We start from the raw sequence: 26,619 nt of genomic DNA, 5'->3' as shown, positions 1-26,619 counted from the left end.
TGAATCTAAAAATCAAGTGAATAAAAAATCTGATGAACAGAATAAACTGGAGAATATAATAGAATCAGGGGCATAGAAAGGGAGTGGATTGATAATTCTCAGGGGAAAAGGGGTGCAGGGGGGTGGGGGGGAAGAGACTGGACAAAAATCATACACCTATGGATGAGGACAGTGGGGGTGGGGGTGGTGGAGGCAGGGGTAAGGGCAGAGGGTGGGATGGGAACCTGGTGGAGGGGAACTATGGGGGGATAAAAGAGGAACAACTATAATAATCTGGACAATAAAGATTGACTTAAAAAAATAAGTAATTTAAAATAATTAACTTATAATAAGTAATTTGAAATAACAAATAAATAATCAAGAAGGGCTGAACTAAATGAGCACTATGTTCTTTTCACAGGGCTTTATTCTTCCCTGGTTCTCTAGCAATGGTCACTCCAATCCATCAAAACAAATACCTTATCACTGTGGCTAATAATACCAAAAAAACCAACAAAACTACTCTTAACATGATCAAGAACTCAATAATTTGAAACTGAACAGTATATAGTATATTTTAACTAGATTTAAAACCAAAGATCTATTTGTCAAAGGCAAGTATGAATCATAAAATACCTAACAAGGCTTGGCTACCTTGTAAATTCCTTACCCAAACCCTTCAAGGGATGTGTCAAATTCAACAAAAGCTGGAGTAACTGATGACCCATGAAGTCTGATGTCATGTGGAGTTGTCATGGAGACCAGACACTTTACCCTGGTCAGGGGTACAGTGCTTCCTTCTGCAGATTTTACCAGGCTCTTGCTAATCCGATAGTGGTTATCTTCATGTAAGCTGAAAACATTATCAGAACCCAGACCTTCCATAGACATGATTAGACTACCTGTAAGTCAAAGAAAATTTCTTTGCAAAAATATCGTGTAGTTTTCTAAAATAATGACTTTACAAGGCTGATTTATTTTTAAATACCTTCAGTTTTTATGGTTAATTAAAAATTTTATTATAAACACCAGTTTTAATGTACTACTTTATGTTCATTTTAAAACTTAAATAGCCCATGTTTCCCTTTTTTACATATTACTTAAGTAGTAAACACATTGTATAAATGTTGGGCCAAAACTGGTTTGGCCTGTGGACTGAAGGGTCCCAGGTTTGATTCAGGTCAAGGGCATGTAATTTGGTTGCGGGCACATCTCCAGTAGGGCGTGTGCAAGAGGCAGCTGATTAATGATTCTCTCTCATCTATGTTTCTAACTCTCTATCCCTCTCTCTTCCTCTCTGTTAAAAAAAAAAAATCAATAAAATATATTTAAAAAAATATATCCTATCTAATAAAGAGGGGATATGCTAATTGACCATCACAACAATGTTGGTGCCCACAGCCAATGAGGAGGGAATATGCTAATTGACTGCCCTGCTCACAAAGATGGTGGCGCTCAGTTACAAGATGGTACTGCCAAGTTCCCTCAGCCTCGCTGGGGTGCCTGCCTTGGGAGTTCCCCAGTCCTCTCAGTCCCCCAGCCGCCCAGGGCCAGCCTGAGGCACAGGGAAGCCTCAGATGGCAGCTGCCCAGCCACCCAAGGCTGCCCAATGCTCAGGTAACCAGGGGTGGCCAAGGTTTGCACTTCCGGCAGTGGCAGCAGCAGAGGTGTGATGGGGCGTAGTCTTCCCCTGATCACTGGGTTGTATCCTCCCCTGAGGGCTTCTGGACTGTAAGAGGGGGCAGGCTGAGCTGTTGGATGCCCCCTCCAGTGTATGAATTTTCATGCACTGGGCCTCTAGTAATTTAATAATAAATGATGGTTAATGGTATTTATAAAAATCTGATATACTTTTATGTCAAAAAATTATTTATTACTGAGGCCCAGAGCACAAAAATTCATGCACTGGGGCGGGGGGCGGGGGTGTGGAGAGGGGTCCCTCAGCCCAGCCTACACCTTCTCACAGTCCAGGAGTCCTCAGGGAATGTCCTCCTGAGAGGGCCTAAGCCGCAGTATGGCCTCCCTCTGCGGGAGGCAACCTGGCCGAGCAGGGGACAGTGCTGCCCCCATTACTCCACCGCAGCTGTCACCAGCCTTTCTCTGTGGGATTGGCTGGCACTACCCACATCACCCTGTTACCGCTAGCATCCCACTGTGGCCACACTGGTGGCCTCTCTCTGTGGAAGGCAACTGGGCAGGCCCCAATTGCCCCTCCACCACGGCTGGTCACGACCCCTTCCCCTGTTCCATTGCTGTTCTCTCCCTCTGCCTGCTGGGCAGTGCCTTGGCTGGCCTGGCACAGCCTGCTTGCTGGCCCAGTCCCCCACCAATTGGTTATTCTGCTGTTTGGCCAATTTGCATATTATGTTTTTATTATATTGGATTTCTTTTTGAGAAAAAAAACACACACAAAATATTCTAGAAGCATTATATGAAAAACAAAACAAAACACAACAAATCATCTTTCTTATGGAAAAAAAATCAGAGATAAATAGCAGAAATTTCTTCCATTTTCTCTTTATTTTTAATTCTTCTAACTATTAAAATTAAATATGTGATCACAAAGTACTTAAATTAAGAAATTTCTATAGGCATGTAAATGATAATTTCAAGAATGAAAAGACAAACTTTAAACAAACTTCTATTTTTCAGAAATGGATTACAAATGTAACGAAGAAGATACTCCCTCTTGGGATAAACTACAGGAATGTAACTGTTTCCCTCATAAATGTGCTAACCATTTAGGCTCAACCATAAACACAGTTCAATCTTCTCTAAGATAAACTATTTTTGTTTCTATTCTTTACAAAAGAAATCCCAACTCAATTCAAAGGAACAATGTAAAGTATAAAAACAACAGTAATAAAAAATATGCATACATCAAAGAGATGTCTATTAATTTATAAAAAAATTGCAATACTTTTTTGTTTTTCAATAAAACTGTTGGAACTAAAAAAAAAATCTTAAAGTTTTCAAAATACAGTATTCACTAAAACTGGATAATAATTTGCAGGGGGAAAAAATTTCAAACTGAGCTGGGACTGGTTTGGCTTAGTGGATAGAGCATCGGCCTGCAGACTCAAGGGTCCCAGGTTCGATTCCAGTCAAGGGCATGTACCTTGGTTGCGGGCACATTCCCAGGAGGGAGTGTGCAGGAGGCAACTGATTGATGTTTTTCTCTCATCAATGTTTCTAACTCTCTATTCCTCTCCCTTCCTCTCTGTAAAAAATCAATAAAATTAAAAAAAAAATTTCAGACTGAAATAATGACTGAAGGTTGTTGAATCTTGAATTCACACCTGAACAAGAAGGGCTGAATTAAATGAGCACTATGTTCTTTCACAGCAGCCAGTCTGCTTTGCTAGGTTTTATTCTTCCCTGCCTCACTAGTAATGGTCACTCCAATCAATCAAAACAAATACCTTATCACTGTGGCTAACAATGACACCAAATAAATTATAAAGTAAAAAACCAACAAAACTACAGCATTAACATTGGAAGGAAATCCGGTGCAGCTGAAGTGTCTACTGAGAAGACCATCATAGCTTTTGAGTGGATGGAAATCTGTTGCTTCCCTATGTCAGGTGGGTAGGCAGGCCTACATTCTGCTAGCCCCCTCCATCACCATTCCATCTGCCTGATGCAAGAACTCCTCCTGATTGGAGGTTCATCACCAATATTACTGCCCTTCCTCTTCCCCTCCCCAAAAAACTGCCTTCTTCTAATGGTGGCATTTCATTCTCAGCCATCCTCTTTGTACTGATTCTTGCAGTGCACTGGGGGATATCAAAGTCCATGTGAATAAACCATCTAGCACCTCACATTCAGTTTTATGAGATTCCTTTTCGTCCAATGAGCTTTACCTCTACTTCCCTCAGAGCAATTTGGGCACGGTCTTCACTGCTCCAATTGTGGCTGCCACTGTTCCACCCCATTCTTCCAGTTTTCTCATTCCATTTCTTTCACTACATTTTCTTTTTGGTTGAGCCATTATTCTCCAGACCAGTGGTCATCCTTTCCCCCAAGCCTATCACTCACTGCTTGGCTTCACATCATTCCCTATCTAGGCTATACTCCTTGGTGTATCTCAACTACCATTATCAGTATTTTTAATTTCCTGTCCTTCGTGTCCTCTTGTAGCAGCTGTCCTGTTAATATTCCAATCAACATTCTTTAGTCCAGGCAAGAAAGGCTAATGAAGAAAGGCAAAGTAATTATGAATCCTTTGATAAATAAGTATTACCTCTGCCAAGCCAAGGATTATTCTGCAAGTAATTCAAAAATCTCTTCTAGATCTCACTTATTATATCAATGATTCCTCCCTAACCCTCTTCAGTCACTCAGCCAGATTTTGTTTCTACATTTAAATAACAACAAAAACAACAACAAACTCTTCTCTTTCCTTCCTATCATAGTCTAACTTTTTGAAATAATATTCATCCCCCACATAGTTTTCATTTATAAAAGAAAAAAGAAAAAAGAAAAAAAGAAACTTCCAAGTCAACTTACTTCTCATCTCTGGTTCATAACTCAGTGAACTTGGTTTGTGGACTCTATATTGTTTAAGCAGTTTTTTGTCCCAGGCACCACAATTTAATGGACTTGCCAAACGCAAAAACTCCCTAAAGAAAAAAACAATGTTATTTCTTGACTGAGAATATTACATAAATTATAAACCAAACACACACAAAAGAGGAGTTACTGAATTATAACACATCAGTTAAAATACAAAAGCAGCCCTAGCCCGTTTGGCTAAGTGGATAAGAGCATAGCCTGCAGATTGAAGGGTCCCAGGTTCGATTCTGGTCAAGGGCACATGGCTGGGTGATGGCTCCATCCACAGTAGGGGGTATGTAGGAGGCAGCTGATCAATGATTCTCTCATCATTGATGTTTCTCTCTCTCTCTTCCTCTCTGAAATCAATAAAGAATACATTGGTATATGTACAAAAATAATAATTTAATTTAAAAAAATTCTAAAAAAAAAAAAAGAAAAAGAATACATTTGAAAAAAAATACAAAAGCAATGTTAATTTTACATTCAAATAGCAAGCACTTTAAAGTGCAGAGAAAACTGTGAAGGGTTAGGAAATGACATCTGAGGAGTATGTTTTCCTGGAATGGGATGTACCCTCTGTCAGTTTTTCAGTAGAGTGAGAGGACATGCAATTATAACCTGTAGCTTATCAACACCTGGATGCCTGTACCTCTGAGAATTCATTACCTGGAAACTGACCATGTCCAAATGATTGATCTCCATTGCTTATCTGTTTATCCATCTAGGCAATATAAGTTATTTAGTATTATAATAATATTGGGTATGAGATAATGAGATAGTCTCTCACATTCTCCCTTTCTCTCCTTTTAAAGTAGCAGATCACCAAGAAGGGTCAGGGGAAAATCCCCATGCTATTTTCAATTCTAAACACATCCATAAGATGATGGAAGGAGAGAGTGGGAGAGTCTTGTTCATTTTGGTATCAACAAGGCCTCGTATATGGTCAATTTCTTGCTTTTGATGTAGTGCTATAGTTACATAAGATGTTACCACTGGGAGAAACTGGTTAAAGAGGACACAGAACCTCTTTGATCTAACTCTACAACTTCCTTTAAATTGGTAATTATTTGAAAATAAATAAAAAAGTTAAACAAGTATTTCTTAAAAGAGTCTTACATATAAAAAGTTCTTAAAAGTATGGGCAAGTCATAAATATAGTATCACATTAAAGGAAAGTGAGTGTTTGCTGAATTCAAGTGGAAGAAATAACCAACAAACAGAAACATCTCTGTCTTTATTAAAAGCTAGATTTGTCTGTGTATATGTGCTACACTTTAAGCATTTTGCCCATTTTTATTGTGCTTTGGATCTTCCCACAGATACTTGAATATATCTCAATTAAAGCAAGAGCTCTTGCATATAGACTCTAGGAACTGTCATTGCTAATTGTGAATTATTAAATGTGAAAGAGAGAACTACTGACCTCAGCACCATGGGCTCCAGAGCCTGGGAGGCCAATCGTTCAAACATCCGCTGGAGGGGTGGGTGCAGCGCGTGGTCCTCGTCAGCCAGGGCAGCACTGCACCGCTGCAGCAGGCGTGCGTGAAGTCCGGCCTCACACATGACCTGCTGGTTTCTCTCTGTGTGCACCAGGATTTGTAAAATATTCGCCACAGCAAGTTGGAGGTCCAAAGCATGCTAAAGTTAACAAAGAAATCCACACCACCAGGGCATTCTTAGTAAGACAGGTGATAGTTCTCTCCACATGAAGTACACCTTTTCATTCGAGGTCTCAACATGCTGCGAATGTAAGTGACTGACTTAGTGACAACAGCTCCAGAGGCTGGGCAAATGCTTGCCATCCTCATTTTGTTGGCATTCCCAGCTAGACTCCATTCTCTTCCAAGTCTTTTATATTACACTAGAGGCCCGGTGCACAAAATTCATGCACGGATAGGGTCCCTGGGCCAGGCCAGCGATCAGGGCCAATTGGGGCCCTCTGGCTGCCAGCTGGTGACTCCCTTTCCCAGCTGCTGGCTGCTCAGTGGGACCTTCCTTTGTTCTGCACTGCTCCCTGGTGGTCAGTGCATGCCATAGCAAGCAATAGAACTCCTGGTCTTCTGGTTGAACTCCAGGGGGACACTTTGCATATTAGCCTTTAATATATGTAGATGACTGTATAGCTAACAGTATTTTTATTTTTATAGAAATAGTGGCTGTGAAGTCTTTTCATGGTGGGTTAATAGCTTAAAGGAAGTCCTTTTATTTACATTTGTGACACTTTAGGTCTTAGAGGCCATACATTTAACAAGATTTGTCAGCAAAACTCCAGCTCATCCGAACTCTTGACTGCTACAAGTCAAAACAGATAAATGGTTGCAAAGTGGTATCTTTGGTTACTTTTCTTTCTGTACTACTTACTAACAATATCCATTGCTGAGCAGGATTTATAATGAAAAACAGTAATTTTCACACCTTGACTACATTTGTCAAATGAATTATATTTGAAAACATTCGTAGTTATCATTCATGAAGAAAACTAATCTAAGTTAACTTATAAATTACTGAAAATTAATAGAAAACCCTGTATTTGTTCCTTTATCAACTTGGGTGTGTGATATGGAATGGTTTCACATCCCTTCCCACCTTTCTGACCCCACTCCCTTGCTTATGTGGGCACACCCACATTCTTTCAAAAACTCATTAAAGACAGAAGGAGCTGACAGCACCACGCTTACTTCTGGCTGTGCCGCTGACCCCACAGAGGCCAGGAGGTCCAGCATGGCCAGCATGGCTCCCGGATGGATGATGACAGCATCAGAACTCTGGAGAGAGGAAGTTGCCACATGTAGTTTCAGGTCATTTTTAGGAGGGTACACGGGGGTAGTTGAAACAGAATGGTATGCATGCCTATGAAAAAGAAAGAAGGGTAACTTGGTCTTTTATTCCAGTCAGATTCTTTTCATTTCTTTTATCCATTAATAAGCAAAAAATCCTTGTAATTCAAAGTTAGGCTACAAAAACACCTTAACTTTGGGATATAAAAGGTGATTATCAATTCTTAATGTGTCACATATAGACAATTTAACTATCAATTCCTATAGACTCTTGTGTGTCCTTACCATTTACAATTTGGATTGTTTCATTAAAGAATGGCACACTATGAATACAGTTAACACTATTCAATGATAATATTTAAAAGTGGCTAAGAGTGTAGACCCTAAAAGTTCTCATTACAAGAAAAGAACACTTTTTTATTTTTTTATTGTATAAATATGAGATAGATGTGACTAAACTTATTGCAATCATCATTTCACTATATGTAACTGAGATCATTATATTGTGCTCTATATCTATTATATTTCAACTAGCAGCCATGCACACAAATCCATGTGCCAGTAGCTCTCCGCGGGGCCTGGCCGCTCCGCACCCGCTGCCCACTCTCCACAGCCCAGAGGCCCAGCTATGACTGGGCGTGGAACACTTGCCTTGTTGTTGGGGCGATGATGCAAGTGTTTCACACCCTGGCCTGGCCAGAGGACCACCTGTGGCCGGGCGCAAAACACTTGCCTTGTCAGCAGGGTGACGATGCAAGCGTTCCCTCCCTCCCTGCCCTCGCCACTCCACGCCCGCTGCCCAGAGCCCCTCCGAGCCAGGGTGGAACGCTTGCCTTGTTGCCATGGCAATGAAGCAAGCATTCTGCCAGGCTGCTCACGCTGCCCACTCTCAGCGACCACTCCACTTGGGATTAGGGGTCTCCGGTGGGACTGAGAGGACTGGCTGCCGCCATCTTTGTGATGGAGTGATAGTTAATTTGCATATAACCCTTTTATTAGATAAGACTAGAGGCCTGATACACAAAATTCGTGTAAGGAGCTTGGCCCCAGCCATCATGATGGCTGCCTCTGTCTTGACCCCTGTCACCATGGCGGCCGCCTCTGCCTCTGCCTCTCTTTGGCTCCGCTGCCGCCACTTCATCTGGAAGGTCGTCCGGAAGGACGTCCAGTCTAATTAGCATATTATGCCTTTATTACTATAGAGAAAACTGAAAGCGGAGAGGGGAAGAATGACACCTGTACCAAAAGATATAAGTAGGTGAAACCACAGTGCTAGGAAAGGTGACAGTTCTGATAATATGTGATGCAGAGTGCAAGCTAAATTAAATCCCTCAATAAAACTTTTCTTTTAAAATTACATGTGTGTTTTTAGCTTTGCTTTGAGCCATCGATACCAGAATCAAGAACTAGCAAGACCAAAGTGGCTTACTCTATATAACTGGTTCAATGGACTCTGGGTTGGCTCAGAATCGTCAAGGGAGTTTTCTTTTAGCTTATTTGGAACTACACTCACTTTCTTTTACATTTTTCCCCACCACTGAAAATATTCCACACAATTGTTACAAAGATAGAAGGCATATTTTACATAACGAGCTTCTATGAGTTAGGAAGTCTAGTCATGTCCTGAATATACATTTCTTCTCATCAATGACCTCCACTTTCTACTTCATACTCTTCTATAATTCATGAATTTTGCACATTTTGCATCTTGGCTCTAGAAAATAGATGCTTGTGGCTTTAGCCTATGGGAGCTCTTTGTTCCAGTGCCTCAGCATCACTGGTCTAATGCTGAGCGCTGTCTCCGAGAGCAGTACAGTCTCAGCTCTGGCACAAGAGCAGCTTGGGAAACAGATGCTTAAAGTCAGTGACTTAGAAGCAAAGAATTGGCACTGCCAGGCTTGTTTTTTTAAGCTCCATTCTCTTTTTAACAGGCAACAAAAATATTCAGCTTCACTTATAAAAAAAAAAAAAAAAAGAACAGGCTCTCTCTTAGTTTATTTAAAGTCAGCTTATCCTACACCCACTCATTTTTTTCAACTCCCTGTTTATCTGCTGATTTTGTTCAGAAAGATTTAATTTCTAAACCTAAGACATTTGTAAATGCTGTAACCATTAGCTAGTTTTCTCTTAAGCTATTCCCTTTAGTCTTTAAAATATTTAGACCCATGCAGAAAAGATTCCTAATTCCTCAACAGTATAATATGAATCCCCAACCACTAAGAAATTTCATAAAAACTGTTTTCATTACACACACGAAAATAACCCAAATTTTAGGATAAACATATATTCTAATTATATATTTTAGTTATAGGTCTTCCAAAATTATTTCTGAATTTCCAGATTGCATATAGTTTTGAACGTGAACTGTGGATAAACCTAAGTATATAACTATAATATTATAGTAGTAAACTTTTTTAACCTTACATGAGAAAACAATATTCTGATATAAAAATCACATTCATTCTTCTCAAACTAGAAATATATTTCAAACAATGTAGAACACTAAACTATGGTATTTCTTAATTAAAATTAGGTCTATTTTTATAAGCATTATACAACACTAATTCTTACTAAGTCACTTAGGTATCACCACAGGCATTACCACTTTTTAAATATAGAGATTACACTAACTATACTCAATGCATAATTCCTTAGCAAAACCTACCATTTGCAAAGAGAGGATAAAATACATTTCAAAAGTTAGTTAATTTTTATGTTGTACTTTCTTTTAAAACTTACAGAAATCGCTATTTTCATATTTCAATCTAAGCTGTCAGAATACATATATATGAAACTTACCAACATCTCTGGATATATATGCTCAAATATTTAAATTCAGAATTTGTTCTACCTTAGGTATCATCAAGTGTGCAGAGGCACTAAGTAATGGATGCCATGTTTGAATGATAACTAGTAATTGCCACCCTTTTCTCCATTGCAGATCTATTCCGGAGTGTCTTGGTTATTATTTTGTATTTTGTTTTCCCTCTAACTCTGATTAAACATCAGTCAGCTATAATCATATTCCATTATTCCTCTAGATCAGTGTTTCCCAAAGTGTGGTACGTGTACCCCCAGGGGTATGGGAAGAGTTTGGTGGGGGTAGTACGCGTTGCACCGGAGTTTGGTGGGGATATGCACTGCACCGTGCTTAGCTGCGCCTAATTCTACATTCTCATGAGTACAAGGGGTACTCAGCATTACGAAAATTATAGAAGGGGTACACATATGTCAAAAGTTTGGGAAACACTGCTCTAGATAATTAATAATAAAAAAGTTAGTTTTAATTTTCAAAATATGAAGTTTCTTAGTTCTTTTCCCTTCAATTCTTAAACTAGAGAGGATCTCTAAGATTTTATATACCTGAGAAGATTCACAAGTACAAAATTTCCTTAACACCTGAATACAAGCCATAAAAACAAATACAATCTTGGTTTCTCCTTTTGCCAACAAAAACATGTTTTGCAGCAAGAAAAAGATGCCCATGAGCTGATGTAATTTATGTTCTCAAGCTGTTCTAATTTTGAAAGTTACTATATTGCATGTGTAAAATAAAAACATTGTATTTCTTATTAGCTTATGATTATTATCACTGAGTAAAATGTATATAACTAGTCAGAATGACAACCTTAAAATGCCAGCACTGGTCTTAGTATTATCATGAGATTCCTTGAGGTGACATCAGCCTGTAAACTGGATTAGAATTCCAATGGATAAGTAAGATTCACTCAACCAGGATGTAGATTCAGGGATAGTTTCCCCTTATATCAAAGACATGGCATCCTTACAGGTAGCTATGTTGCAAATGAAGACAAACTATTTCTGATTTAAGGCTTTAAATAACTCTTCATGATATAAAGTAAAATTCTGTTTAAATAAGTAGTAAGCTCTAATGGATTTCTCTTTTTAATGGGATCCTTTAATCTGTAAATTTCTAGTAAAAGTATTTTACAGTTCTAGTTAATAGTTAAAAAGGGTTACATATTTTTAAATATAGTACTTTTTAAGCCTTTACATTTATGACAGAATTATAAAGGTGATTTTAAAAAATAATTATAGCTAGTTAGTCATTGAAACTAATTTTCTAATATCCCATAGCAGTTCTGTATAATAGTGAGAACACATAAATCTTCAAACTAAAAGAATACTTTTTGTCTTACTCATTTTAAAATAGCAGCTTACAAAAAGCACTAGATTCTCAAATTAATGTTACAATCTCCTGAATTTAGAGGTTTGGCTCAGTGGTTTGGCTCAGTGGTTACAGCGTCAGCCCACAACTGAAAGGTCCCGGGGCCATGCTGGAAGTAACCAATCTATGTGCTTCTCACACATCGGTGTTTTTTTCTCTCTCTCCCCCTCCCTTCCACTCACACTAAAAATCAATGGGAAATATCGTCAGGTGAGGATTAACAACAAAAAATGCTTTTAAAAAAAGTAGTGGTTTTTCAAATACAAACATATTAAAACGCTACAATCATTTAAAAATATTCTGAACTATGCCATGATGTACTGGAAGAAAATGAGCTATAGGCCCCAGTGTAAATTAAGAAAAAAGGGAAACATAAGTCCATATACCTAATGAATATTATTATTGAAATACATTAAAATACAGTCTGTGACAAATACTTTTGATATAGAAACTCCAATTACACTGAAGTTTCAAAATCAGAATAGAAATAAAATTAAACAACAGAGAGGGATTCATTTTTAAAAAGCCGCAGTGGAAGATCAACACAGGCTTAAGGACTTGTACTTGGTCATAAGGAAAACCAGGGAAGTAAGAGTATTTGGTTCCAAGTGCACAGAATATGGTCATGGATCATAATTATGGAATATGAATGGATCTTAACTGTACTCTTGCCAACTAACTGCTGGTTCTTTATAGTCCACTAGAGGCCCAGTGCACGGAATTCATATGGGGGAAGGGGAAGGAGAAGAAGGGGACCCTCAATCCGATCTGCACCTTCTCTAATCTGGGACCCTGTCGAAATCCGGGACTGCTGGCTCCTAACTGCCTCTGCCTGCCTGCCTGATCGCCCCTAACCCTTCTGCCTGCCTGATTGCCCCTACGTTCTCTGCCTGCCTGCCTGATGTTCCTAACTGCTCTCCCCTGCTGGCTTGATTGCCCCTAACCGTTTTTCCCTGCCAGCCCAATTGCCCCTAATCACTTCTGCCTGCCTGCCTGATCACTCCTAACTGCTCTCCCCTGCTGGTCTGATGGCCCTTCACTGCCTCTGCCTCAGCCCCCGCAACTGTGGCTTTGCCAGGAAGATGTCTGGTCTACCTGCTTAATTAGCATATTATCCTTTTATTAGTATAGATAAGCTTTCTATACAAGGTAGATTAGTTTGGTTTAGGAAGGAATTTACACAGAACTCATGAAAGCAAGAGCTGGGGTAGGTTTTTCATTCATCATTTCAAAGGTTAGCTGTGACACCTCACAGCATCACATTTAAACTGGTTGAACCCTACTGAGAAAGCACATACTTCCTTGCCGGTGCTATGATGCTCATTTGAAAGCAGTAGGAGAAACCAAAATATTGATCCCCAGGCACATTTAAAATAAAAAGAAAAATCAGGAAACTACTCCATTTAAAGAGGCACTAAGTCCTCATTTCTACATTAATTCTAATAAAACATATGCTGCTCTAAAGCAAAATGCGTATTTTAGTTTAAATAATAGAGTTGAATGACACATGTCCTTTCTATCTTCATAGCATCAACACATTTTACTCTTATAAATACACTCAGAAGTTGACTATTTTAAAACATATAAAATATATATACACACAAAGCCAAAAAAAATTGAAGATACAAAGCACAACGACCACATTAACACATAATAAAGCACAAAAGAAAAACCCCCCACGCAAACAAAGATCGACTGTTATAAAATCAGTACCTTTTCCTGGACAGAGCTGGTGTGCCCCAGGGAGAGGGGAGAGAAGACTCACTTGTCAGGCAAGGAGGGATCTGTTCTGCACGACTACAGACAAAACAGACAGGGTGGTTTAGGGGGGTTAGCAGAGAGTTGGTTAGTTTTACAAGAAATACCAGTAAAAGTTTAATAAGACATGTCCTCCATACTCAGCAGGAACAAGGAACAAGACTATAAGACATGCACTGAGGGAAACAGAAAAGCATGCTTACAGCTGATGCTTATCTGTGAATGTTTACATTTAACACATTTGTTAAACAGAGTGCTGTAAGCCCTGTTTTTGACAAAGCCAACTAAAAATGAGTCCTACTAACGAGGAAAAGTAGAAACAAGGGAAAAAAAGGTGAATCCAAAATTTAAAAATTCCTATTTTAAACTGCTTATTCCATGAATACAAAACTACCCCATGTTTCCTATGAGCTAATAATATAATATGCATTTTTATTTTCAAGATGTAACTTGTATTTTCTTATCTGAATACTAAGGTAAAAAAAAAATATTAAGAAGCAAGAAACATTTCAATAGATATTTCAAAGTAGATATTCAATAATGAAGGGTATAAAATCTAATAAAAGTTCTACCCAACACAGTTAGTTGTTTAATTTGTGGGGAAAATATAAAAATAATTCTTTTATTTTATGAAATAAAACAATGGTAACAGTCAAGTGATAATGATTGGGACAAATTTGCAGCACGATCACGCTGACACTATTTTTAGTTACAACTTAATTGAAAGCACCATTTAAAAATTGAAAGTAAGTTATACAGGTAAGTGACACTCCTATGATGTCCCTTAGCTCTCTTGATTTCCCTCATCATAAATTTTATCATGATATAGTGTAACTGTTTATTTACATGTCTGTATTTAAGCTAAAGCAGTAGTTCTCAACCTTTCTAATGCCACGACCCTTTAATACAGTTCCTCATGTTGTGGTGACCCCCAACCATAAAATTATTTTCGTTGCTACTTCATAACTGTAATTTTGCTGCTGTTATGAATCTTAATGTAAGTATCTGTGTTTGTTTTCCGATGGTCTTAGGCAACCCTGCTAGGGATTTGTGACCCACAGGTTGAGAAGCGCTGCTGTAGAACCTAACACCATTGGAAAACACCAATATTTACATTACAATTCATTAACAGTAGTAAAATTACAGTTATAAAGTAGCAATAAAAATAATTTTATGGTTAGGGGTCACCACAACATGAGGAACTGTTTTAAAGGGTCGCGGCATTAGAAAGGTTGAGAATCCACGGAGCTAAAGAACGGCCATGACCCAGATCATCTGGTGCTGAGCTGAAGTGCTGAACTGAACCCATAATGCCTAGCATAGTGACTTGGCACTCATTTAATGGAGAATGAGTAAACAAGTCTGCATTATCTCCTGTTAGAGAGTTCTATCATTTTTTGAGGATTATGTTGAGGATATATCATGTGTCTGGAAATAAATACGATCATAACCATGTTCTCCTATGATAACTAATATCATTAAATCCAGATGTATCTAACATTGTAGAGAATAAAGAAAAAAGAAAACAATAGTAAACATCATTCCATTAACATAAACTTCTTAGAAATTGCTTCAAGAGTAGCCCTAGCCAGTTTGGCTCAGTGGACAGAGTGTTGGCCTGTGGACTGAAGGATCCCGGGTTCAATTCTGGTCAAGGGCACAGGCCCAGATTGCAGGCTTGATCCCCAGTAGGGGGGCGAGCAGAAGGCAGCCAATCAATGATTCTCTCTCATCACTGATGTTTCTATCTCTCCCTTCCTCTCTGAAATCAATAAAAATACATTAAAAAAAAGTTAACTGATCCTTGATTTACAAATAATACACAGATGTCTATGTTGAAAAACTTAACATCAAAGCAATAGTAATATTCATAGATAAAGTGATAGACAAGTAATTGAGAGAGAAGATTCATTTGTTTCCATTTTCCTTCAGGTTAACTTATAATTTAAGTCTTAATGTTGAAGTCATACGTAGTATACCCTTTTAATTCAGAGCTTTTGACAGAGCAGAACCATACCTGTCAAAAGAATCTGTGGCTACTTTGTAGAGATAAATAAAGAGTTTACTGCAGTGCTGTAAAGTGGGTGACACAGAGTCCATCGAAGTTATGTCTTCCTCTAAAAGTCTCTGAAATGGCTGTGTATTTGAGGGAAAGACATTCATGGGGCTTATTTTCCTTAGGTCTGAGAAGCAGCCAAGAAATCGAACAGCATCTGCCAATTTCTCATACTGAATCTCTGTTTTGAAGAAATGAGAGTTGGCTGGCTCATAGCGCATTGCTGCAGTCAACGTGCAGAACACAGTGTGGAGAAGTTCAAATACTTGGTTCTGGTTCACTTTCTCCCAGCCATTCTTCGGTGGCAAGCTCAAAGATCTTTCCATAGCAACAAGCAAGGATGTTATATACACAAACCCTCCAACTTTCCTAAAAACTGTTCTTGACCGATGGCTTTCTCGAAGAACTGACAGGAGGGCCTATGGGGGACAAGAAAATAAACTTGTATTTCAAATAAAATAAAGTAAAAACATACAGGAGATGTCCAAAGTCTATACTACAAATCTGTGAACATCTGAAATTAATGTTTTTGTCATTTACCAAAAAACAAAAACAAAAAACAAAAAAAAACAGTCCTGTAAAGCATATCAAATATTTTGCTAATTAAAAAATGCCAAAGAAGCAGAAGATAATTTTAGGAAATGCTATCACATATTCCTTTTGATAGAATAAGGCTATATCCAAATCCTGGCTGAAAAGATTTTCCTATGTCTTTGATAAATAATGATATCAATGAATTCAGTAATTTTTACAAAGTAATGTTTTTATTAAATAAGTAAAACACATAATCTAGTATAATTTTACACAATCACAAGAACTTATGACTGTATGTATATAGGGTTATCCTCAAAAAATGTATACATACTTTGAATAATTACTAATTTCAATGGTTTAAAACTGAAAAGAAAGAAACATCAATTGAGCTATCAGAAAAAAAGGGATACATTTTTTGGGGACACCCTGTATATAAATTGGTTTAGTTATAAAGGATGAGACAGATAGTCAGGGTAGCCAAGACATGAACTATTTCAATTGCTATAAAGTCACCATATATAGATGCTTTGGAAAGAGGCTTTACCTAAATATATGTTACAAATCCAATTAAAAAAGGAACCAAGAAAAGAGGAAAATGTATGTTAAAAATATTGGCAACCAAAACACCTTTTGAAGGTATTGTTTTTTTCTAATGATCCCTTCAAATATACAAATTTTCCCCAATGCTGATAGGCATGTAGACTTCCTTCTTGTCTAAGAGATAAATTATGGTCAAGTCAATATTGCTTTTAAAACAAAATGCATACTCAAAAGTGTCATTATACTCAATCAAAATAGGATGAAATATACAATAGTATAAAAAAGGCAAACATCTCAATATTGACAAGAAAGTAACTGAATAAAGCAAATGTTAAAAGAAATACGATTCTAGAAAGTAGCCATTATTTCTGTGATGTCTGTGGCAAGAATGGAGCAAAGATACTAGGAGAGGCAATCAGGGGGGAAGAAGACATATCCCTAGAACAGTGGTCAGCGAACTCATTAGTCAACAGAGCCCAATATCAGTAGTACAACGAGTGAAATTTCTTTTGAGAGTCCAATTTTTTAAACTTAAAATTCTAATGCCACTTCTTCAAAATAGACTCGCCCAGGCCGTGGTATTCTGCCTTTTCTTCTATTACTATTTTAATGTAATTTTAGAAAATGGCAAGAATAGTTCATAATAGTTATAAGTCAGTTAAAAATAACTTCAGATTTTAGTCATAAAAGAGTAGTATCGCAGGCTCTTACCCTTAAAATGTCAGTCTTCAACTGCAGTTCTGTGGGTGGGGCTGAATGCATTAACCCCAGAAGCGTGCCCATGTCATCATCCCCATTTGGAGAGAGCACCAGCTGCTGGATAATCATCAGGGCATGCTGCCGGCATTGGGGGTACCTCACTATATTATGTGCACATCTTGCACCTCCAAATTCTCGGAAAATTCCTTAAAGGGAGAAAAATTTGATCTTTTTGTATGAAGAGTAGCTCAATATAATGCAAATAAGACCTACACACCTATTTCACCTTTTAAATTACAATACAAAATTGCACTGTAGGGTGCCAGCAAAGATATGCAAATTTTTTCTAAATTTCCTTCAATGCAAGATTAATGTCCAGATATGTTCACCACATCTGAATTATCCAAATCTAAACATTCAAAAATTTCTTAGGTAGAAACCAAAGAGACCCAATATTTTTAAGTCAAGTCTTTAAGCTGAATAATACTTGAAATCAATTTATGTAACCCTATCCAGGTGTCTCAGTTGGTTAGATCATGGTTTCAATACACCAGGGTTACATACAGGTTTGATCCCTGGTCAGGACACATACGAGAATCAACTGAAGAATATATAAATAAGTGGAACATCAAATCAATGCTCCATTCTCTCTCCCCACCCCTTCCTTTTCTCTCTCTATAAAAGTCAATGTATGCAAAAAGCTTTTAGACAATGAGATTTAAACGAAACAAGGCTTCCAAAATAGTTAAGAAAAAGATAAAATAATATTATTCTCCAATGAAAAAAATTACAAGGACCCAATCAAAAAGAACTGTTTCAAAAGCATTATTTAGTTGATTTATTTAACCCGTACCCCCTATTGTAAGGATCAGGAGATGAGGCATAAAGAGTTGAGTGATGTGGCCAAGGCCACACAGCTGACAAAGGGTAGAGTAGGATTTATGCCTAGATAGCCCAGCTCTATAGATTGTGCTCCAGCCCACAATTGATATTGTTCTCACATTAAATACCATATTCAATATTAAAAAATGGACCAAGTGACCTAAATCACGAATTAGTATTTCCTCAAAACTAAATATTCTCTTCTTTGCACTTTTATAATACCTTGTATATGCCACTATTATAGTACTTTATATCGAAGTTTTAGTATTGTTTATATGTTTGCCCCCCCCCATTAAACTTTAATTTCCTTCTGGTGTGTGTTTCAATAAGTATTACCTGAGAGAATAAGTGTTAAGAGTATTTTGCTGTAGTAGCCACTGCCTTCTCTAGTAATTTTCTAATTATTAACTTTTAAAGAATTATATAACCTTGAAATGAGTGTAAGTCATGTGGTTGCAATTTAGCACATGGAAGAGCATGTTTACTTCGTGGCTGCATTAGTTCCCATGAGGTAATCATTATTACTAATATTTCTTGAATAGTTCTATGAGCAAAGCACTATTTTAAGTGCCTGAAATCACAGGGTTAGTAATATGTTTCTTAACAAAGAGAAGCCAGTTGATGAGAAAAGAATTTTGTAAGAATGTGTGGCAGTCTGAAAGTGATTTCCAGTAATAGAGAGTAAGGTCATAGATTAGAACTGTTCCTTTCCTCCCTAGGGGACGTGCCACCAAAAAATTTGTCAAAGAATTCTTGTAAGTATACTATCCTATAATGTTTCAAACTATCTCAGTCAACTAAACCTAGTTTGTAGAAATAAGGAGATTATACATTATATCATGAACAACTTATTAATACCATACCCATTAAACTTTGTCGTATTATTTGAATTACCTACTAAATTCATTCAATTCTGTCTTGGCATTTGCCCAAAATGCATTTAAATAGTTACTTATACAGTTACATTTTCCATTAGGTTGTAATTCCTTTGGGAAAAGAATGATCTTATGTTTGCATCTCTAACACCTGGCATTGTGCACAAGACACACAATATAGTTTATTTTTTTAAATACAGATTTTTTGTTTCAATTTTTTTATTTTGTTAAAAGTATTACAAATAGTATATAGTACACATGTCTCCTTTATTCCCCATCGACCTCCCCCCCCCCACCCCCCCGCCTCACCTAGCCCCTGACACATACCCTCACCACCCCACTCCCAATGTCTTGTGTCCATTGGTTTTGTTTATATGCATGCATACAAATCCTTTGGTTGAGCTCTTACACCCCCTACCCCCAACCCTGTATGTTGAATTTTGAGTTCTTCATTGAGATGAATAGACATGCATTTGTGCCTTTGTTAGTTCATTCAGTCATTTGTTTGTTCATGGCATCCCGTAACAAAATTTTTATTTCATGTTTTAAATCTTTATTGTTGAAAATATTACATATGTTCCCCATTTTTCCCCATTGACACCTTCTAGCCTCCTCTACCCTAGGTCTTCACCACTCTATTGTCTGTGTCCATGGATTATGCATATATACATAAAAGCTCTTTGGTTGATCTCTCCCCTCCTCACCCAGCATTCCCTCTAAGATTTGACAACCATAGCACTGAAAATGCAATTCAAATTCCTCAGCATGGCCTAAAGAACTCTATATGATCTGTGCACAATCCACTCATCTGAACTCACCTCCCTATTACTTACTTCTCTCTTAAGTTGTATTCACATTGAGAGGTTTCTGATTTGGCTAAAATTTCAAGTATCTTTTTTAAAAGCAAGAGTGATATTTTATAAATACAGTTGGACTGGTTAATGACAGGTAGAAAAGGACTGAAGAGAAGTTAAGATTTAATGAATCTAATTTACCTGGGAGAGGCAATCTTTATTAGGGAATCATTTTTCAATATTTCCCTAAGATTGTAACATTATAATACTCAAACTTGAATTGCTAAACAAGAAAACTGTCGTATGAAGCAGATATTTTGGAAAATATTTAAATAAATAAATTTATTAGACTCAAACCTGTATTATGTAAGTAAAAAAATAGAAAAAAGAATACTTTAAACATAAGGCACACAATGAAATATAAGAACATATTCTGAAATAACACTGTTAAATATTTTGTCATTAATATATTGGTAAAGATTGAAAGTATTACATTTCTAGAGATATGATAGTACCATCACTGAATCAATAGTTTTTTCTCTTAAGTGATGAGTATTTCAGAAGCAAGAATCATTAGAGAAGCCATAATCAGAAGTAATTTTCTCCCAAAGCATTTGCTAGAAGCTTTTCTAATTACCTGCATTTGTGTTTGATCCTTGAAGAAGCAATGTCAAGGTCTCCATAACCAATAAAGCTAGGTGTTTTTGGTCTTCAATTGAACTATTATTTCTTGAGTCCCCTAGGAAAAAGGATCAGAAGTCCAAATCACAAAAGTAATAAGCTTATTTTTTAATTCAATTTCTTTTAATAATTTAAAAAGTATTTCTTTAATAATCACACTCACTACTAATACAACTGTTATAATACAACCTTTAAAAATGATATACATGTCTACCAGCTACCAAAAATCTATGTTTACAGATTTTCTTTTGGTGAGGCTCGAAAGTTAGTTATCTAACAAATATTGAAAAGGAAAAATGCCAAAGTTAAATATATTCTTCTCACAAGTGTTTTCTTGTGAAGGAGGTCGATAGGAGAATGCTAGATTATAATGCACCAAAGAGAAACATTTATGAACTGTGCTATTTAACTTGTATTATTTAATTCAACACACTTAATACTTAAAGTGCCATATACTTCCACACTTTCATCTGATTGATCAGAAGAGGTGAAAATATAAGATTTAAGATACAAAATGATTCTAGATGTGTGTATACATAACATTACTGAAGAGATATAACTATTTGTTCTCTATAGTAAAAAAGACATTTGAAGGCACCTAAACATCCCAACTGCTTCTAGCTTTTAAAAATCCCTCTAGAAAGATAGTAGTAGACACAGTCATGTGAACCATAAATATTTTCCTCAGTTTTTACCTTAAATTTTCTTCCTCCACAATGACATATTTCTGGGTCCGACCCACTCCTTCCCCAACTCCCGAGCAGAGGCAGAATGAACAAGTTAACTCCGGTAAATACTCCCAAAGATGTCCCAATAATGTACATCAGAAAGTCATTCAAGTCAATAACCAAATGAAAGGCAAACCATGAGCAGAACACCTTGTCCCAAGACCTCTGTTCAATAAAATAAAATAATGGAAAATGCTTTACCTTGTTCATTTAGTGCCTGAGTTGGATCCTTCAAGAGGGCAGCATACTTGTGCAAAAGGGTCACCATGACCTCCAGAAGGCCCACCTCCCTGAACACATCTTTAAATATGTAGTCGTGTCGTGTAAACTTCAGGAGCGTTTTCATTGCAATAATGCTACAGTGGTAAGAAGAGCTAGATTTTAAGAGAATGCTAACACTAATAAGTTCTTTACAAGGGATATAATTTAAGCTAAAAACAACAAACTCTAACATCTCAAAGTATTTGCTTTGCACTTCTGGGAGTTTAGAAATCTTCTCTGCAAACTGTGACAATGTGTGCTGTGACTCAAGGATGAAATAATTGGCATTGTCAGCCATGTAAATATTTGTGATGGCATCAAGGATGATCTGGGCAAGGAAGTTGGTTTTTGCTTTTAAAAATGCATTCTGAAGAACTGCAAAGGCTTGGACATTTCTCACACTGTGACCTACAATAGAAAATAAGAACACAAAAGTAGGTCTATGTGATATTTTGATCATGGCAAGCTTGTCTATTTAAATATCGCAAATGGTAACATTTATCAACTGTTCACCAAAAACACCCTGCTTTTACGAAAGGTCTTAATTTTTTCCATCAGATTCAGCCATTTAATTTAAAATAAATAACACCAATTAAACTTGTAATGCAATATTAACAATAATATGATTCAAAAATAGTGTATGTTGAAACATTAGACTATTTTAGAGAATAAAGCATCTTATATAGATTGAGGCTGTTGCTTTTTATCAATAGTATCTGTAACCTTGACCTTGACTATAAGAAGTTACCTCTCATACTTTCATGCTAAAGAAGTAACAGATTTGAGAATAGCAAGAATGGCAGCAGGAAAATAGGAAGGGAAAATGTCTCCAGTTTCCAGTTTTCCCTTTAAACATTAGAACTTTAATTTAGAGATTTCTTTTGTTTTCAAGCTAACAGTGCAATTTCTTTACATATGTTTGTTAAAGCAATTCACGGCCAACTACTAGCTATATTTTTATTTTTATTTGTTTTACTAACTATACTTTTAAACACCTGATTTTCAAACACACCAACTGGAAAAAAACAAAAATTTGTATCCATGGCTTGTATGAGGTGAATTAGTGACAATAATTATAAAGAAATTAACACAAAAAGTATTTGAGGCAAATGAAAACAAGTGCTTGCCTCTAAAAGCTATCCACAGGTTCAAATCTAGAGCAATATGAGGCGTTTACAGGAGTGACAAAAAAATTAACATAGAGCCTTACAGAATAAGCTGGATTTTAGAAAGAGATAAATAGACTATGAAAAATATAAAATGGGTTAGAAAGACCACTGAGAGTCCCTAGCTTGGGCATTATCTGAAAAATGCAAAGATTAAAAAAATTTCAGTCTATACATGATTTCAATTTTGTTTATTTACAACAAATTTATCCTATATGTGGCAAATACCAAAGATTTATATTTACTTCTAGCTCCTCCTTAATAGTATGCTTGTTTTTTTGTGTGTTTGTTTTTAGGACATCTCCACTTTCTTACTACCAGCAGGTGATAAAAATAAGCATAGCCTGGCCAGTGTGGCTCTGGCTGAGCACTGACCTGTGAATCAGTAGGTTGAGGTTCAATTCCTGGTCATGGCATACTAGGTATACCCTTTAATAATAGCGGATTTTGTAATCAAAGAAAACACGATAATTTCAAGAGAAACATCGAAAGTGCTTTATTCAAAATAATGTCCATTGCTAGCTACACATTTCCCCATCTTTCAGGTAATTTGTGGATAACGTCCAAATAAACTTCACTTGTTTTGAGTCAAACCATTCAGAGACTCAATTTTTCACTTCTTCGTACGTTTTGAAGTGCTGCTCGGCAAGTGTGAGTGCCATCGATCAGAACAAGTGATAATCTGAAGGAGCAAGGTCTGGGGGGTGGTTAAATACTTCCCAAGCAAGATCTTTTAACCTGTCTTTAGCTGGTTTTGAAGTGTGTGATGGTGCATCATCATGAAGCAAAATTACTTTGCCTTGTCTTCTGAAACATTCTGGCCGTTTAACGATCAAAACATGGTTCAAATTGATTATTTGTCGGTAGTGATCAGTATTAATGGTTTCACCTGGTTTTAGAAGCTCATAATACACCACATCTTCCTGATCCACTAAATGCAGAGCATTGTCTTCTTTCCAAAGCAATTTGGCCTTACAGTCGATGTTGATGGTTGACCTGGATCAACCCATGATTTTGTGCATTTGGGATTCTCAAAATAAATCCACTTTTCATCATCAGTCACAATTCGATGCAAAAAAGACTTTCTTTTGTGCTGCTAAAGCAACATTTTACTGATGACTTTTCAGTTTTCCATTTGTCTTATGTTCAGTTGATATGGCACCCATTTTCCTTCCTTTAAAATATTTCCCATTGCTTGTAAACAATCGGAAATTGTTTGCTGAGCAATGTTTAATCCTTCTGCAAGTTGTTTTTGAGTTTGACATGCATTATCCAATGATGCTTGTAATTGTTGGTCTTAAAACTTTTTCGGTTGACCTGGACATCTTTGTCTTTCACATCGAAATCATCACTTTTAAAGCGTTTAAACCAGCGTTCACAAGTATCTTGAGATGGAGCATGTTCACCAGAGGCTTCCCGAAGTATTCAGCAGCACTTTTCTTCAAAATAAAGTAATGAATTAAAACTTCCCGTAAATGCTCTTTTTGGGGGGCATGAAATTCAATATTTTTAAGCGTAAAAATATCCACGATGTTAACACCTTCAGGAAATATGACATATGAAGTTTTGAAGCTTGCTGTCAATACAACAAAATAGCATACATATCAAATTGCATATATATCAACATCTATTAAAAAAAATTCGCATTATTAACAGTACACCTAGTATGCATAGGTTGCAGGCTCTATCCCCAGTGGGGGAATATAGGAGGCATGTGATCAATGATTCTCTCTCATCATTAGTGTTTCTATCTCTCCCTCTTCCTTCCTCTCTGAAATATTATTTATTCATATATATATATATATATATATATATATATATATATATATATATATATACTTAACCTTGATAAAAATAAAATAAGTTTAGACAGACTGATGGACATGCAAATGTAAAAGTCTGACTATATGTGACAAAAAGGTGACAAAGTAAAGAATAACTCTAGTCCTAGCTGGTTTGGCTCAATGGATAGAGTATTGGCCTACGACCTGAAGAGTTCCAGGTTCGATTCCAGCCAAGGGCACATGCCTGGGTTGCAGGCTTGATCCCAGTAGGGGGCATGCAGGAAGCAGCCAATCAATTATTCACTCTCGTCATTGATGTTTCTATCTCTCTCCCTCCCTTCCTCTCTAAAATCAATAAAATATATTTTAATAAAAACAACTCTAACCTATATTTTGCATCTTTTTGCTTAGTGACATTATCTAGTCTCATTATAAGAAAAAGAGTTAAAAAGAGATGAGTTTAGGGTACTAAGAGAAAATTTGGATTTTCCTAAGTTTCATCTTTATTATTGGTTTCAAGTGATGTCACTGACAAAAAACAAGGCATATTAATAACCAACCCAAGAACAAGCTGTCCATCACAAAGTGCTGTAATGAACACAATGTGTACACATACGCATACACACAATTAAATCAAATGTAAGATGTTATAATCTTGCATACAAAGATAACACTTGAAATGCAATAGTCGGCAGAACATTTGCCTCCCAGTAATTTCTTTTTAGTTACAGTAATAAATCTGTCTTGATCCACCCTTAATCCTACTTGTTATCAAATTCAAGTAGTGGCTATGAACACAATATAGTTAAAATAGGTTGATATATAAATGACCAAGGAACTAGAGACTGCTAGTCTCCACCACAAGCCTCAAGAACAGAGCATTTAAACTAATTCAATAACTAATCAGTCTTATTGTTCAAAAACTCAATCATTTCCTGTGACCAACTCAGAAAAAAGAAATTTTCTATTTGTAATATCATTTTCAAATTTAGTAGATCTTATATGCTAAACAAATGTGAACATTTGGCTTTTTATCAGAAAAAGTATCTAAAGGAATAGTTGAAAAATAACACCAAAATAAGTATCATATAAATTTGAAGTATATATATTTTTAAAATATATTTTTATTGATTTCAGAGTGGAAGGAAGAGGGAGAGAGAGAGAAATATCAATGATGAGAGAGAATCATTGATTGCCTCCTGCACTTCCCACACTGGGACTCCCCTACAATCGAGGCATGTGTCCTTAAACAGAATCGAACCTGGGACCCTTCAGTCCACAGGCTCTACCCACCAGCCAAACCAGTTAGGAGTGAAGTATATTTTGAAAGCTGATGTTATCCAGGTTGTTATTCAGGACTGTCATAACCATTAAATTTCTGCCATATTTAATTGAGAAAGGAGAACAATAATTAAATCTAAAAGACAATTTAAAAACTGATTTCATATCTTAACTAAACAGATCGTATAAGTTTCAAATTTTACATTAACTGACTTTAATCTGTTTGGTCACAAATAGCTAAAAATAATAAAGGTAAAGTGAAGAAATGATTCTAACAGATGACAATTACTTTCAAGTCTATAAAAGCAGAAACAAAAGAAAATGAATTAATCTAAGGTGTGAAAGGATAGTGGAATATACAACAAAAAACAGAGCTTTCTTATTTTCAGAACCTAATGTACAATAAAAGTGAGTGTTTGAAAAAAGAGCCTAAATGATACAGGTATAAGTAAAATGCAATACGAATAAAGGTCTAAATAAGGAAATTTAAGAGTTCATTCCATACTCAGACACTAAATATTATTTTTTAGATTCAAAGCCAACAGTTATGAAACATTTTAAAGAATGGATCTGAAGTGGTGAGATGAAAGAATGAAAAGGTAAAAAGACACCTAGGGTCACCCAGGAGAGTGATCTTCAGAGCTTCAACTAAGGTTGTGGCAGTAAGCTGGCAAAGAAGGAAATCATGCTTAGAAAGTATAAGGTGGAAAATACAGTAGGTCCTAGGTTTATATTGGAGATTTGTTTCTACAGCGAGACGTAATGCTATTTTCTTTTCATTTTTTAAAAATATATTTTTATTGATTACAGAGAGTAAGGGAAAGGAAGAGAGAGATAGAAACATCAATGATAAGAGAATCATTGATCAGCTGCCTCCTGCACACTCCCCACTGGGGATGTGCCTGCAACCAAGATATATGCCCTTGATTGGAATAGAACCTGGGACCTTTCAGTCCGCAGGCTGACGCCCTATCCACTGAGCCAAACAGGTTTCGGCGCTATTTTCACCTTAAGTCAAAATCAACCTATATAAGCATCTACATCACTCACAGGAGCACATACACAGCAATAATGAATT

General features: G+C 36.6%; 1 protein-coding gene across 5 annotated transcripts in view; it reads right to left on the bottom strand.

The window, feature by feature from the left end:
• The window catches only part of WDFY3 (WD repeat and FYVE domain containing 3), a 260,847-nt gene that overhangs the window by 109,774 nt on the left and 124,454 nt on the right, over positions 1–26,619 (bottom strand). For 4 of the 5 annotated variants that reach the window (XM_084881536.1, XM_084881535.1, XM_084881533.1 and 1 more), the window contains 9 exons: positions 21,251–21,718; positions 20,278–20,379; positions 17,102–17,295; positions 15,278–15,735; positions 13,216–13,299; positions 7,215–7,386; positions 5,960–6,174; positions 4,489–4,601; positions 650–881 (listed from right to left, as the gene is read on the bottom strand). In XM_084881536.1, the coding sequence (XP_084737662.1) occupies positions 650–881; positions 4,489–4,601; positions 5,960–6,174; positions 7,215–7,386; positions 13,216–13,299; positions 15,278–15,735; positions 17,102–17,295; positions 20,278–20,379; positions 21,251–21,718 (2,038 nt within the window). The remainder of the gene's footprint in view (positions 1–649; positions 882–4,488; positions 4,602–5,959; positions 6,175–7,214; positions 7,387–13,215; positions 13,300–15,277; positions 15,736–17,101; positions 17,296–20,277; positions 20,380–21,250; positions 21,719–26,619) is intronic. The other variant, XM_084881534.1, reaches the window with a different exon arrangement.

The sequence above is a fragment of the Pipistrellus hanaki genome (assembly GCF_964339955.1).
Source record: "Pipistrellus hanaki genome assembly, chromosome: 1".
Classification (NCBI taxonomy): Eukaryota; Metazoa; Chordata; class Mammalia; order Chiroptera; family Vespertilionidae; genus Pipistrellus; species Pipistrellus hanaki.
Note: the sequence above shows the minus strand (reverse complement) of the source record. Positions and strands in the feature narration are given on the sequence as shown.